The following is a 15,712-nucleotide window of genomic DNA, read 5'->3' on the forward strand; positions in this document are numbered from 1 at the left end:
AACACACAGTTTCTCATCACAGCCACACTATGTCTCACTAGTTTTATGTACATTTAAATAGAAGTTCTGTATCCATTATATAATAACTGTCAGTTCTTCTCAGAAGCTTACATTCTACCTTCAATCTCTATAAATTTGTCGACTTCATAAAAGTAGAATCATACACTATTTCTCTTTTATGAGTAGCTTATTTAACTCAGCATTATGTGTTCAAGTTCCATCCACATGCAGTGTATCAGAATTGTATTCTTTTTTATAATTGAATAATATTATATTACATATGTATATGTGTGTATCTATCTATCTGTCTGTCCGTCCATCCATCTATGGCACATTTATCCATTCCTGTATTGTTAATGTATACAGCTTGTTTCCTTCTTTGGAGACTTGTGAATTCGACTGCTTTGAATATTCAGTCACAGTGTCAGTTCAGGCCCTCTTTTCAGTGCTAGGAGTGAGACTTAGGATTGGATGAGAAACCTGTGTTTGTTTCTTGAGACCTGCTGAAGAGGTTTCCAAGGTTTAATCCCTTTACATCCACAGCAGCAGTGGATCAGGGAGCTGGCTCTCCCCACCTCCTCAGCAATGCCTTTGGCTCTGTCTGTGTACATATTAACAACAGCTGATTTAAGTGCGAGCTAGAATCTCATTGTAGACCTTTATTGTTTCATATGCATTTCCCTAAAAACAAAACATCTTAATCTTAAAACAATTTTTTATCTTTAAAAAAATAATTTTCATGTCTGTGGGTGTATTTCCTGCATGTATGTCTGTGTATTACATGACAGCTTGGGAGGCCAGTAGAGGTCCATTGTCAATCATCACAGTGTCTCCCTGGAGGGGAGTTATCTTGCTGCTTCTGTACATCTGTGTGATCTCTGATTTTTCAGGTTTTTGGATAAGAGACTAGGAACTAGGCAGGGTGGTAGTGACACACGCCTTTTATCCCAGCACTTAGAAGGCAGAGGCAGGTAGATCTCTGTGAGTTTGAGGCCAGCCTGGCAGCAAGTTCCAGAACAAACAATGCTACATAGAAAAACCCTTTCTTGAAAAACCACACACACACACACACACACACACACAGAAAAGGGGAGAGAGAGAGAGAGAGAGAGAGAGAGAGAGAGAGAGAGAGAGAGAGAGAGAGAGAGACCTGGAAACACCTCAGTAAAGACTCCAACCACTGGTAATTCTCTTTCTATCCTTTACCTTTGACTTCTTTTGTGTCCCTGTATTTAAAGTGAATCTTTACATACAGTAAATAGATGGTTCCTGTATGGTTTTGGTCCAATATGGCAATCTTTGTCTTTAGAACAACTTAATCCATTGACATTGTATGTGATTACTGATGAAGAAGGAGAATTCCTGCCACCCAGCTATTTTTTTTTTTTTTGTCTTATTTGGTTTTTATTTTTAAACCCTCCCTTACTGTCATTTTGGATATTTACTTTTCTTAGTGTGCTCAGTTTGACTCCTTTGTATTTTGTTATTTTATTGCTTAACTTGGGGATCATAATAATGCTATAAACTTGAAACAATCCAACCTGACACCACTCACTTTCCGTGTTATTCAGACCCTGTACTGGCTAGTTTTGTGTCAACTTGACACAGCTGGAGTTATCACAGAAAAAGGAGCTTCGGTTGAGGAGATGCCTCCATGAGATCCAACTGTAAGGCATTTTCTCAATTAGTGATCACAGGGGAAAGGCCCCTTGTGGGTGGGACCGTCTCTGGGCTGGTAATCTTGGTTCTATAAGAGAGCAGGCTGAGCAAGCCAGGGGAAGCAAGCCAGTAAAGAACATCCCTCCATGGCATCTGCATCAGCTCCTGCTTTCTGACCTGCTTGAGTGCCAGTCCTGACTTCCTTTGGTGATGAACAGCAGTATGGAAGTGTAAGCTGAATAAACTCTTTACTCCCCAACTTGCTTCTTGGTCATGATGTTTGTGTAGGAATAGAAACCCTGACTAAGACAGACCCTGACCATGCTGTTTACTGCAGATTCATCTTCCTATTGGATTAACAGAGTTATACTTTTCATGAGGTTTGCATTTTAAATCATACAGGGATGATAGAAAAATTACAAACTAACTATAATTATATAGCTATAACAATATAACACTGGTATTATATTTACCTATAAAATCATCATTATTGTGGTTATTTTTTCTTGTGGGCTCAAATTACCATTCACTATCATTTCATTTCTACACAAAGGCCTCTTGATAGCATCTCCAGTAGAACAACCTATAGCAACAACCAACTTTTGCTTTTGTTCATCTGGAAATGACTTAGCTGCTTTCCTCTTTCAGTACTTCAGATGGTCCTTCCTCAGCCACTAACCTTATTGAGGATCCCTTACATGACAAGCTGTGAGTTCTCTAATTCCTTGGATGTGTATGTTTGTGTCCTTTCATCTAATTTGAAAAGTTTTCTGTCATTAGATATTTTGTCTCTTTCTCCTAGAATTCCTACAACACATGTCCGTGTTTATCTATGTCCCACAGGCCCCTTTAGTTTCTATTTATTATCCATTTTGTTTTCTGTGCCTGTGGGTAATTTCATCATCTCTTCAAATCCTCTGACCCCTTCCTTCTTGCTCAAATCGGTTGCTTAGCCTAATAAATTTTTCGTCTCAGTGATTATACTGTTTTTCTCTAGAGTGTGTTTGCTATTATAGTTTGTGCCTCTTTAGCTAACATTGTCATTGTGATGATCCATTTTCTCCCTGATTTCTCGTCATTCTTCTCATGGTTTCCTGTATTTCACTGAGCAGATTGAAGGCAGATCTAAGATCTTTAATCAGTGATTCCAGTCGATGCCTCGACTTTTCAAGGGAAGCTATGTGTCAATCTCTTTTTTCTGTTAATGGACATACTTTTTCTTTTTTCTGTTTTGTAATTTTCTATTGAAAACTGGACCTTCTAAGTATGGTATGTGGTAACTCAAAATTTAATTCTCTTAGCCTCCAGAATTGATAATTTTTGCTCAGTGAGGGCTGGAGCCATCTGTTTTGAGATTTTTTTCCAAACTTCCTGTCAAGTGTGTACTCTTCATATGTGGGGTTATTGAAGTTTCTGCTGTGTTGTCTCTGTGGAAACATAAGATTCTTTAAATGTCTGGTTTGCCAAAAGGTGGAAGTGCTCTCTTTAAATACCCAGTGGCTAAGAAGATGCTGGCCTCTATGATGGCAAAAATGCGGCAAGCTGCAAGTTTTGGAGGACAAAGTCATTACTACCCTCTGGCAAAAATAAGCCACACCAGCAACCTGGGCCATAGTTCCCAGGCTGCCTGCTGTGTTGAAAGAGGACTGCTGCACAGAAAGCAGACATTTACCAAACCAGGAAAGCCTCTTCATGCTCACCTCAGGATGCTGTGAATGTTCAGCAGGATGCTTTGCTAGTTTTTTGTTTGGTTGTTTTTGTTTTTTGTTTTTTTGTTTTGGTGAGGCCAAATGTGAGATAATGCCTTATGAGTTGTTGGTCATAGAGCCAGAGATGTGCACAAAAATACAAGCCACTGTCATTCCTCTTGGTTGCCCATCAGAACTCGTTGATAAGACTCTATTACTGTAAGACACCATATACCTTGGTTGTAAGGTATAGAAGTCAAACTGGAACTGAGCTGGAAGCTTTTTCCAAGCTGGCTAGCTTCTATAGTGCTGAAGATGCTATATATATATACTGCTGAAGGAGAAAAGGCACCAACAGTCTTATATAGCTGTTAATCCTACAAACTACAATATCAATCTGTAAGGCAAGATGTGTTCGCTAGTGCAATAGTGACATAACTGTTCTATGTATAAACAACTGCTTTCTCACAGAAAAGAGAACTCTTGTTTGGTAAAAACTCATGGCTAAGGAAATCTTAGGCCCTAGCGGAAAAGTTATTAGTATTTTTTTAGTTAGACTGCTACAGCAACAAGATGCCTAATCAAATGGTTGCTCGGGGTGCTAAGTGATAGTTGAGTGTTCAGCCCTAAACAGGATGTTTATTCTACCTACTCTAAAGCTCAGAGATCCATCATTAAAGAGAGGGTAAAAGTATAGAAGAGCCAGGGCACAAGGACTGTGAAATGCTGTCTTTTGAGCCTGGCATTGTCAATGCAGTAATGATCTCACAGCATCTGTCTTTACTTGGTTTATATAAGACTGGGCCTAGGAGGCTGTAGAGATGGCTCACCAGTTAAAAACACACAATACTCTTGCAGAGCACCCAAGTTCAGTTCTCAGCATCCACATGGTAGCATACAATCTGTAGCTCTAGTTCCAGGGGATCCAGTGCCCTCTTCTGTCATCTAAGGGCATCAGACAGGCATGTGGTACATATACAGGTAAAACACCAATACACATAAAATCAAAATTAATTTTTAAATGGGGGGATCTGGGTCTATCAATACACGTGGATTGGGGAAGGGTTCATGGGACAAAGCTGAACTCTTGGCCGCTGATGGATTCTGAGGAGAGGTAGCTGTGTCCACTGAGAAGCCACCAGGCTTGAATGGACAGTTCTAAGTGCATGGTTACATGGAGGAGCCTGTTTAAACTCAGTGGGTTACCAAAACAGAGGGACAAGAATTTGTGAGTAGAACTGGGAAGTAGAGAGAGTGAGTGCCATAGTAACCGATAAACTTTATAATGCATAAAATTATCAAATGACAAATACAATAAAAGCTTTTTTTAGCCCACATAACAATTCCTTCACTTCTAGATTATTTTTATTAGCTATTTTCTTCATTTACATTTCAAATGCTATCCTCAAAGCCCCCTATACCCTCCCCTCCCCCTGCTCCCCAACCCACCTACTCCCAAAGCTTTTTTTTTTTTTTTTTTGTAAGTAGAGACACACACTCTAAGAGGGTGAAGGCAGGAGTGTAGAGGAAGGTAGATCCCGGAAACTCACTGGCCAGCCAATCTAGTCAGTGAGCTTTAGGTTCAGGTTTAGTGAATAATCTTGCCTCAAAGAATAAAAGCAATACAGAAGAGACATTCAATGTGGACCTCTGGCTTCCATACTTAGATGCACATGCACACAGATATATACACAGAAAAAAAGAAATTGGGAGAAGGAAAGAGGGAAGGAGAGGGAAAGAAGAAATAAGGGGACAAAAGCTACTGTGAGATGTTGAAGGCATTCTTCCAATAGTGCATATGTGACTAGAACTGGAGAGATCAGTGGCATTCACTGTGCATTCACATGCCTAATGTGACAAGAGACTTGGGTGCCACCAGGTGTTGCCCCCTGTTTGCTTTGCAAAGCTGAGTTTCATCTTAGTGGTAAGCATGAAACAGTAAGCTTTCTGGTTTGGAGGATGGTTCAGTTAGTAAAGCACTTACCTTGTAAGCATAAGGTCCTAAGTTTGCTCCCTAGAATTCCTGTACCAAAGCCAGGTATGATGACACATACTTAGAATTCCAATGCTGAGGACATGGAGACAGGTGGATCCCTGGAGCTTGATGACCCACTAGCCTAATGGCCAAGCCCCAAGTCCCAGCAGAGACCTTGTTTGGAAAGCAAGCTGCATGGCACCGAGGAAGATACCTAGGGGTTGACCTCTTGCCTTCCACAGGCACACACACCTGCATATACAGAGTCAGAGACTCAGAGGGAGGGGGAGGGGACAGGGCATACCCACCCACCCACAGGTGCTCGCTGGTGGCAACTCTTCCCCCAACCATCATACTTGGAAATCTCCTTTTCCTTAAATAAGTCAAGCAACAGCATAGTATTTCAAAACAGGTGTTGAAAGAAATCAAGAATATTCAGTAAAAGAATAAGCATTTTGTGGATTTTTTTTAGAGGTCTTAAGTAGAAAATAAGTAGAGACAGGGAACTAGGATTTCCTAGGCCAAAGCAAACAACAATGTCCATGCATTGTATGTAAACAATGAAACACTGTCCAGAAAATACCATGGAACCTCAGGGTTAAAGTGCTGTACTTGGTTAGAACCCCACACAGAAGCAGCAGTCTCCAGGTCCCACCCGCACAGCTGTCTAATCCCACAGACATTTCTAGCTGCCTCTGCCCTCTTGTGAGCCAGCTGGCCAGGCTATCATTTTAGAGACCCAGTCCTTCGGCTTCTGTAACACTCTCCTCTCCAGACTTTTGTTCTAGCCTCTCTGGGATGGGGCATTTCACCAGGAGACAAATGCAGAGAGACAGTGAAGAATCTGGAACTCATGGACCAAAATTATAGAAAAATCAAAACTTTTTTTTGTTTTGTTTTTGTTTTTTGAGACAGGGTTTCTCTGTGTAGCTCTGGCTGTCCTGGAACTCACTTTGTAGACCAGGCTGGCCTCGAACTCAGAAATCCGCCTGTCTCTGCTTCCCGAGTGCTGGGATTACAGGCCTGTGCCACCACTGTCCGGCATGAAAATCAAAACTATTGGTGTGACATGTTCACGGCTTCATAATCGTGCCTTAAAATAATCAAATTTACTTCTGAATACCAAAATACCATCATCCTGAGAAACTGAAAAGCAAAACTTAAGTACTGAATTTCATATTCCTTAAAACAAGGTGATTTTCCATTATAATAAACATCTCTTCTATATCAGTAAAAACAATACAAATCTAAGACAAGATTTTCATTATGAAAAAAAAAAAATGGGGCTGGAGAGATTGTGTATCAGTTCAAAGCACTTGCTATTTACAAAAGACCCAGGCTTGGTTCCCAGAACCTACACAGCAAGTCAAAAACCACCTGTAACTCCAGTTCCAGGGGATCTGATGCCCTCTTCTGATCTTTGTGAGTACCAGGCACACATACAAATGAGGCCATTGAAATATTCTCCTTTGCTTGCCAATCTGAGTTAAATTCCCTAACCCTGTCTTCATACAGATGGTATCTCTGTGACTCCCATGACGTCTTAATCCATGCTAAGAAATGGTTAGAAACACAGGAGTCCCTTTAAGTTCTCTCTTTAAGACTATGTTCTCTCCCCTGCATGGATTTAAAACAAAAACATCACCATAAATAAAAAAACAGAGGCACCAAAACCAAAAGTCCAATTCTGAGCTTTTACTTCTATGGCTTTTATTGCCAGTTGTCCCTGGCATTCACTCCTCTGCAGTTGGTCTGAATGCTCTAGAGGTAGCTGTACCTGCCACCTGTACCTACTCTGTGACTGTACCCTCCCTCAGGTTCAGAGAAAAGCCATGCTTAGATCCCATGAGCTCCTTACCGAGTTGACGTCCAGACTGGGGACTTGAAGTGTCAAAAGGCTCTGAGCTGGCCTCAGGAGCACTTGGCTCCCATGATTCGCTGTTCTCAGACAGCTCCGAATAGGCATCACCCAGCACCTTGTGAACTGCCACAGGCTCTCCATTTCTAGGGCCCTGATCCTCACTGCTTATATCTGCCACAGCCCGGGTCTCTTCACCCATCTTCTCAGCAAACCACTGCTTGACCTGCTGGGCACTCATCTGGGTCTTATCACAGAGGGTCTGCAGATCTTCCTCACACAACATCTTGTGTGTCATGTAATAATCTTGCAGCAGCTCTCGGTTGCCAGGGGCTATGACCAGCAAACCTGGTGGGAAGTTTCCCCTCTTATAGTCTTCGTACCACTTGAGCTGGCCATTCTTAAGGGCATACCTGCTATCTCCAAACCAGCGTACCACCTCTGGCCGGGGCAGCCCTGTTTGGGCCATAATGGAGTCATAGTCCTGGTTGCTTGGCCACTGTGTTTGGACAAAGAGCTGCCGAAGCAAATGACGCTGCTGTGCGGTCTTTTTGTAGCTTACTTTGCTTGGTGGCTGTTCTACCAACTTGTTCAAACCATCTTCCTCAGGCTCACAGACACCCATCCCTGGAAACTCACTCTTGCCACTGGCTTCAGTGACCCGCAGGTTCTTGAGGTTGATTTTGATGGGGCTGACCTTCCGTTCTGCCAAGGCATGGCTAAGAAACATTTCAGGAGAGCCATTTTCACCAGGGACCCTCAGCTCATTGGCCAACTCTTCATCTCTACCCTCCTGCTCAGCACCCTCCTCCTCCTCCTTAGGCATGTGCCCATCAGCTTTCTTTGTCTCCTCAGTATTCACCTTTTTCCGCCTCTCTGAGAACCAGCCATCAATTTCCCTTCGAGTCATTTTCGTTTCACTTCTTAGGCGGTCCAGCTCCTCCTCGGGGGGAAGTGGGTTTTGTGCAAAGCTGTTCTCTAGGACTCGCAGCTGCTCTGGGGCTCTTTCTTTGTATTTGGTTGGTGTGAAGTCTGGGGTCTGGTGCCAAGATTGTCGTTTGGTGGCAGGGTGGCTTACTAGTGAGGTTGCTGTTGGGATACAGGTCACCTCTGGAACTTTAGATGCCAGGGGAAAGGGCACCTCTGGCACAGAGTCAATGAGAACAGAGCCATGCTCTCCGGGCATCATGGCCCTGGAGCCCTTCAGATTCCGGCAGTGATATCTCCGGTCACTGAACCACTTCCGCACCTCTCTGGTACTGAGGCCTGTCACTTTGGTCAGATGCTCTACTTCACTCTGCCCAGGAAACTGGTTCCGACAGAAGCTTCCTTTCAGAGCCGAGAGCTGTTCATGAGACTTCTTATTTTTGTAGATGTTTGCATCAAGGAAAGCTTGGGAAGTTATGCTGGGGCATGCTGTGAGGAGTGACTGGGCTGCATTGACAACTTTCACAGCTGATGCCGAATTTGAACACACAGTGTTAATGGGTGCCACAGTTGGCTTGGGAACAGATGCAGTTGTCAGAGGGAGAGATGAGCTTGATGCTTGTAACCCATTGGCCATCAGTGGTTGAGTGACCAACAGCCCCCCTGCTGTGCCCTCAGGCTGTCCCACAGCATGACCTGGGAGAGTAGCCTGGATGAGGTGCTGTACATTGCCAGCACTGGCAACAAGCGGGGTGTTTAGAACTGTGATTGTGGGCTGAGGCACAGACTGGATGACTGTATTGAACATCTTTTTCCTGGCATCTTCAATCTCCTCAGGAGACCAGCTGATTCCTTGCTTCAGCCTCTGGGCTGTGAACCAGATTTTAAGCTGTTCTTCTGGATACTTGGTCACCACAGTCAAATAGCAGAGCTCAGCTTTGGTTGGGTAGGGGAATTTGTGGAAGGAGTTCTTCAGAAAGCTGTTGGAGTCCATAGCTGCATTATATGTTGGGATGCTGCTCAAGGGGATCATGACTTTCGGAAGGGTCTTGGATGTAGGCAGGGGTTGGTGGGTGTGGTGTTGGGCATGTACTGGGGGCTGCTGCTGGAGGGAGAGGAACTGTGCTATACCAGCTGGCAAGACAGGCACTGTTCCTATCAGGGGCCCATTGGCAGCAGGAGGGGGTTTTGTGGACTTAGCAGATGCCTGACTGCCTGGAGCTGCCCCATTGATGAAAGTGTGGTCCCCCTCTTTAACCTCTCTCTCCCCTGCCAATGGCTTAGGCAAGGCCTCACTCCCAGGCTGATTAGGAGCGTTCTCTTTAAGCATATGGATTTTTTTGGCTTCAGCTTTGCCTTTCATTATCTTCATGATTGGAGTCTTGGTAATGATGATTTCAGTCCCTTCCGTAGTAGACTCACCTGCTAGGACAGATGAGCTAGCACTGTCAGGGACACTCTGCTCCACTACTACATGATTGTCTGGCTTGGTCACATTCCACAAAAAGCTGGCTTCCCCTGAGTGACACTTGGCATTATGCAGGGAAAGTCCTTCAGGGTTTTTTGCCAGGAAACTGCACCCTGTACATACAAAAGTTGGGTCTTTATTAAAGTCTGTGTGCTCTGAGTTCATATGTCCTATAAAGTGGGTCACATCCTGGGACCTGAACTCACACTCTTTACAGCAATATACATAGCCATCCAAAGTGCTCCGGTGCCCATTTGCCAGGGCAGAGCCATCAGTGCTGCTGGGGTTTGGGGCTGCCTCGCTGCTCGCATCAGGTGCCTCTGAGGGAAGATCCTGCTGGGGACCTTCAGGCAGAGACTCCACAGGCTGAGGCTCTGTGCTGGCACCCGGCAGCACCACGGTCTTAACGGGGATCATGCATGGGGTGGTGGACTTCCTTTTGCTGGCCATGGCGACAACCACTTCAGGTAACCAGTAGGCAAGAAAGCCTTGTAGTACAAATTCCAGCTACTCCATGAGGCCCTGGGAAGTGCTTCTAAGGTCAGTTTTGTCAGTTATTTGCAGAAAGCCACTTTTCCTTAAGCCTGGAGAAAAAGAGAAAAAAAGTATGATGAAGATCTTACAGTCTCTGAATCTATCTGTTTTTCAGGCCCCTTATCACATACTGCTCACTTTATATCTTGTGAGTGTTCACAAGGAGCTGGTGTGCTTCTTAGCTATGAATTGTAAGGCAGGAACACCTTGGTAGTTGTCCTGAGAATGAGCTTGGATGCTCTGTACCATTTGATATGTTTAAATTGTACACTTTTTTCTTTGTTCATCTCCCTATATCTTTGCATTAAGTAACTCAGCTTATAGTAAGGAAAGGAGGAGGGAAGGAGAACCATTCTTTTTGAGTCTAAAAATTAATTCTGACCAGTTTAGACTGAGAACAAAAGACCCAGTGTAATTCCTGTTTAAACATTTGGGCCAACAAGGGTTTTTCTTTTCATAGTCTTCCCACATACAAGAACATGACAATGCCTCTGTCTCCTTCAAACTGGGCCCAGAGACCAAGTCAAGTTTCAGTATGGATGCAGGCAGGGTGTAAGAGCCAAGCCTGTCTTTCCTGCTTGTTGTCCTACCACCTGTATTCCCAACAATGGGAAAGCTGTAGTTCCTCCCTGTGCCTACGACACTGTCACCTAGGCAAGCCAAGGATCAGAGGGTGCTCACACATCCAGTGAAAGACTCCAAGAGGAGCCCCTCGCTCAGGCCTCGGGATAATAGTGAACACCCAAAAACTCACGAGAGACCAAACTTGATGCAAACCACATGAGGCTTTATTTGGGGAAAGTCAGAGCTCTGGGGACAACTCATATCCCACACAGGGGTAGAGGAGTTGACCACGAGGGGAAAGGGGTCCCAGTTTTTATAGGCCCTCAGGGGGGAAAGGATAAGGGGAAAGTAGGGGATTTCCAGATCTAAACAATGTCTATTCTCAAGAAATGGGTACGGGAGGGGTACAAGGAAAGAGGCTGGTGCAGGTGTAGCAACTCCAGAAGCAAGGAGGAGGACAGGATATGCCCATCATAGAAGGTCTCATTCTGATTAAGTCCATTTTCCCTGTAGGCTACATTTACCCTGAATATCTATATCTATATCTATATATATATAATACTACAGCACACACAGCCCTTTTATTTTCACATCTCCTTATGCATGGTTCAGAGTTTTGACAGTTATTCCAGTGGATTTGGTGGGTGGTGGTCATTCTTCCCATCTTTTTCTTTATTCTACTTTATGTCTTATTCTTTCTCCTCCTTTTTTTTTTTTTTTTTCTTTTGAGACAGGGTTTCTCTGTGTAACCGCCCTAACTGTCCTGGAACTCACTCTACAGACCAGGCTGGCCTCAACCTCACAGAGATCTGCCTGCGTGTGCCACCACGACGTGACTTGACTTTTCTTTTTTAAAAAGCATTAAAGGATATCTTAGTAAGGACTACTGTGATGAAACACCATGACCAAATGTAACTTGGAGAGGAAAGGGTTTACATGGCTCACACTTCCACATCGTAGTCCACCACTGAAGGAAGTCTGGGCAGGAACTCAAACAGGGCAGGAACCTGGAAACAGGAGTTAATACAGAGACCAGGGAGGAGGGGTGCTTACTACTGGCTTGCTCAAACTGCTTTTTCTTTTCTTCTTTTCTTTCCTTTCCTTTTCTTTCTCTCTCTCTCTCTCTCTCTCTCTCTCTCTCTCTCTCTCTGTTTTTTATTTTTAAGATTTATTTATTTCAGCACTAGGGAGGCAGAGACAGGAGGATTTCTGAGTTCAAGGCCAGCCTGGTCTACAGAGTGAGTTCCAGGACAGCCAAGGCTATACAGATAGTTGTGAGCCATCATGTGGTTGCTCCAGCCCAACTCGCTTCAGCCGAATATTTAAGTACTCTGTAGCTGTCTTTCAGACACACCAGAAGAGGGCGTCAGATCTCATTACAGATGGTTGTGAGCCACCATGTAGTTGCTGGATTTTGAACTCAGGATGTTTGGAAGAGCAGTCAGTGCTCTTAACCACCAAGCCATCTCTCCAACTCCTCAAACTGCTTTCTTATAGCACCCAGGATCACCAGAACAGCACAACCCGCAATAGGCTGGGCCCTCCCACATCAATTGCTAATTAAGAAAATGCCTTACAGGCTTGCCTACAGCCGACTCTTACAGTGGCACCTTATCAGTTGAGGCTCCCTCCTGTCTGCTGACTCCAGCTGTGTCAATCTGTCATAAAATCAACCAGCCTGAAGGGTATTTCAATGTTAGAATGATTCTTACTTTTTTCTCACTGTCAGATGAGGGGCAGTGGCCCAACAAGATGGCTTAGTAGGTAAGGGAGCTTGCTGCCAAGCCTGACATGCTCTATATTTAGTACCCACATCGTAGAAGAAGAAAACGAGTCCCACAAAGTGTCTCCTGACCTCCATTTGTACACTGTGGCATGTGTGCCCATGCACAGGAAAAAAATGATATAAAATAATAAAAAAAGAAGATAAGCTGTATTTTTCCTGTTACAGCTAATAGAGAACTGTCACAGTGGGATAGAATGAGTCAACAGCACGCTACAACGGAACAGCACACATAGGAAACCATCTTCCATCAGGAGTGTGTGTGGGCAAGACTGTGGTAATACAGCAGACCTGCTGGTTGGAGTAGTCAGAGTTCTGTTGAAAATAAAGAGCTTACACAAAGTTCAAATCTGTCTAACCCTATGTCTGCCAGTGGTAAAGAATGGCAGAGCCCAGAGCTGAGCTAGTTTAACCCACTGAGTGCGTATAGGTCTTAATACTTTCTGCATTTAAAACTAAAATTCAACCGAGAGCACAGGGCCTAAGCTCTCTGCTTTCACCCCTCAAACAATTCTTGTTTCTGTCAAATCACCAACAGAAATAGCCTGTTCCACTCAGATGTTATCACTTCTAAAGCGAATGCTACGTTATTCTTCAAGCTCAGAAGGGCAAGCATGTTATAAACACAGAGGCCCCAGAATCAGAGCTACTTAAAGACTCAGTCTAGCCAGCCTAGCCTCTGTATGAGGTTCCTTCAATGCACCACTACTTGGTGGTTAGAACAGTCATTGTCTGAGCATCTCCAGAGACAAGGAGCTCAATACTTAGCACCAATGGAAAGGGTCTTAGAATAGTATTATATAGTGAGCACACATACAAATACCTTTATGTAGGTTAGATTTGTTAAGTTTATGCCATCTCTGAACTCAAGAAGCTAATGGTTATTAGGACCATTAATACTGAGGCTCACTTTCCCAGACTCATTGGAATTAATTCCCTGTCTAACCAAGGTTAGGTGTAATCAATGAAATGTGAGAAAATGTGTTACTCCAGGGGGCACTTTCAGGAAAGTATCTGCTTTGTTTCAGCAGTTACTCTTGGGCCTGTTCACTGGCACTGTCTCAGACAGTGACTACTCACCCAGTCCTAAAAGAAGAGCTGGGAGTTGAGCACATAGCTCAATGGAAAAGCACTTGTTTAACGTGTACAAGGCCGTTTTCAATTCCCAGCCCTGGGACATCAGCTGGGACATGAAGAAGTGAGATGTCTTGTGTATATGGGGAAGTATATTCCAGGCAGAAATAGCATCTGGCAGTAGGTGTTGAAATGGTGGCAGAAGCAGAGAGAGGGCAGAAAGAGACCAGGTTAAAGAGCTGTGGGGGTGGGATAGTGCAGACAGACAATGATGTTAAAATTTCTCTGAGACAGGCAATCCAAAGGAGGACTTTAAATACAGGGCTAACAGGATCTGCCTTGTGTTTAGTTCAGCATGGCGTCACTGGCTGTACTAAGAACAAACTGGGAAAAGCCAGAGGCTACACAGGGGCATCTATGAGAATATGGAAGAAGTCCAGGCAGGAGACGACAGTGGCTGGCATCAGGCTGGGAGAAACTGAGGCAATGAGGGGTAGCTGGGTTCTGAAAACTCTTTTGAAAGTACAGGGTATGTGTTCTGTGTCCATGTGAATGGAGACAGACTTCAACTTGGTGAGTAGGATGATGGTATTACTATTAACCAAAACATATTTGGAACTAGTAAGCACCATGCAGAAAGCAAAAGGAGCTCTGAGCTGCTGATAGTGGAATCTGTTCTAGAGGAAACTAGATTGAGCTGGTTTTCTCCCAAGTGTTTTGGGGAGCAAATGGATCAGACTGCTAATGAGCAGAGAGGCTGTGAAATGCCAATGTCCCCAGTGAAAAAGACTCTAGTCTTTGCCAAAACCCACTCAAACCCACAGAAAAAATACAGGAAGTGGGGTGAGACTTAAGGGGTTGGGGTAGGGCTGGGAGCAAGGCTAGGGTAGCAGAAGAGGCAAGTGGCCAGCACTTGTTCCACGGAGGTGTGAGAAAGCTGCTTTCAAAGTAAATTTGTTACTGGGAAACAGACTTGAATCCTAAATTTTGTTTCAAATACAAAAGTAAATTACTTTATTAAATTTAAACTAAAAGATGTTAAAGCATTATAAATGGTTTGTTCTGGATGTGCTTTTACTTCTGAAATTACATTTGTTTTGTTTTAATTGAAAATTTCCAGTGTAAGCCACATAGTTTTCAAGTTAAATAGCTTGCAGGCTGGCATGCTTACAAGAATCTCTGAAGAACATTTATTTAGAAAATAAAAGCCCTCCCTGGCTCACCCTGCAAATCCAGCATCCCTCCTCATCCTACAGACTTAGTCTCATTGACAACTGTCTTCACTGACCTTATTACAAAGTCCACAAGATCAGACGTACAGCACTTCATTCTATCACTGTGAGGAATACAGAACTATCTGCTTTTCTTTTGCTTGCTTGGGAAAAACCAGTGACATCTGAGGTTATATCCAGTGGGTAAGGCTTCAAAAATAGATATGCTCACTCACCATTTATAAAATCCACTAAAACAAAAATGGAAATGTTCTCTTTTATTCAACTCAGCCACTCTCGTATAAATAGGAACTCAGCCTATTGATAAACCCACACATATATAAAGTATGGAATACATAGCCAGCACTGGGACAACAACAGATGAGAAACAACCTAATCGATTATCAAAAAGAGACAGTCAAATCAATTATAGCATATCTAGAAAGTGGAATAATATGCACGTGTGAAAAATACAAAGGCACTACATTTATACTGCCATTAGCTAACCATTAGCCTCCATGGACCCCCTAATTTCAGAACAGTATGAGTATTCTATGGATTCAAAACAAAAAAGTTAAATTTAACCAAATGCTAAAATGACACATTTCCCAGAACTTTTAATTGCTACAGAAACAAGTAAGAATGTAGTAGGCTAGTGGGGTTGAGCCTTAGATCATTCAAATAGGTGACAGGGATGGTAAATCACATTCCTATATACCCCAAATATCTCGACGCTGACAAACTTTAGGGGGGTAGATGCTGTAGTACTATGCATGGGCACTGCCCCTACAGGATGCAGTACCCAAACACAATCTGTGTTTGCCTGCATGTTAAAGCCATAGCTCTAAGGGAACTCAGAAGCACCCACTGTTGAGGAAGGGGGAAAGGGTGCAGCCCAGATGCCTTCCCAGATAGACTTTCACATGGCCTGCTCTGCAGGCTCTTATGAGGGTCAACAAGGCTCAGCTGAT

General features: G+C 43.7%; 2 protein-coding genes across 2 annotated transcripts in view; one reads left to right on the forward strand and one right to left on the reverse strand.

The window, feature by feature from the left end:
- Plcg1 (phospholipase C, gamma 1) overlaps positions 1 to 3,540 on the forward strand; it is a 44,451-nt gene extending 40,911 nt beyond the window's left edge. The window contains exons 33-34 of the mRNA NM_021280.3: positions 2,308 to 2,367; positions 3,130 to 3,540. Of these exons, the coding sequence (NP_067255.2) occupies positions 2,308 to 2,367; positions 3,130 to 3,148 (79 nt within the window). The 3' untranslated portion in view covers positions 3,149 to 3,540. The remainder of the gene's footprint in view (positions 1 to 2,307; positions 2,368 to 3,129) is intronic.
- The window catches only part of Zhx3 (zinc fingers and homeoboxes 3), a 102,544-nt gene that overhangs the window by 1,774 nt on the left and 85,058 nt on the right, over positions 1 to 15,712 (reverse strand). The window contains exon 3 of the mRNA NM_177263.3: positions 7,181 to 10,159. Coding sequence (NP_796237.2) covers positions 7,181 to 10,025 — 2,845 coding nt within the window. The 5' untranslated portion in view covers positions 10,026 to 10,159. The remainder of the gene's footprint in view (positions 1 to 7,180; positions 10,160 to 15,712) is intronic.

The sequence above is a fragment of the Mus musculus genome, chromosome 2 (assembly GCF_000001635.26).
Source record: "Mus musculus strain C57BL/6J chromosome 2, GRCm38.p6 C57BL/6J".
Taxonomy (NCBI): Eukaryota; Metazoa; Chordata; class Mammalia; order Rodentia; family Muridae; genus Mus; species Mus musculus.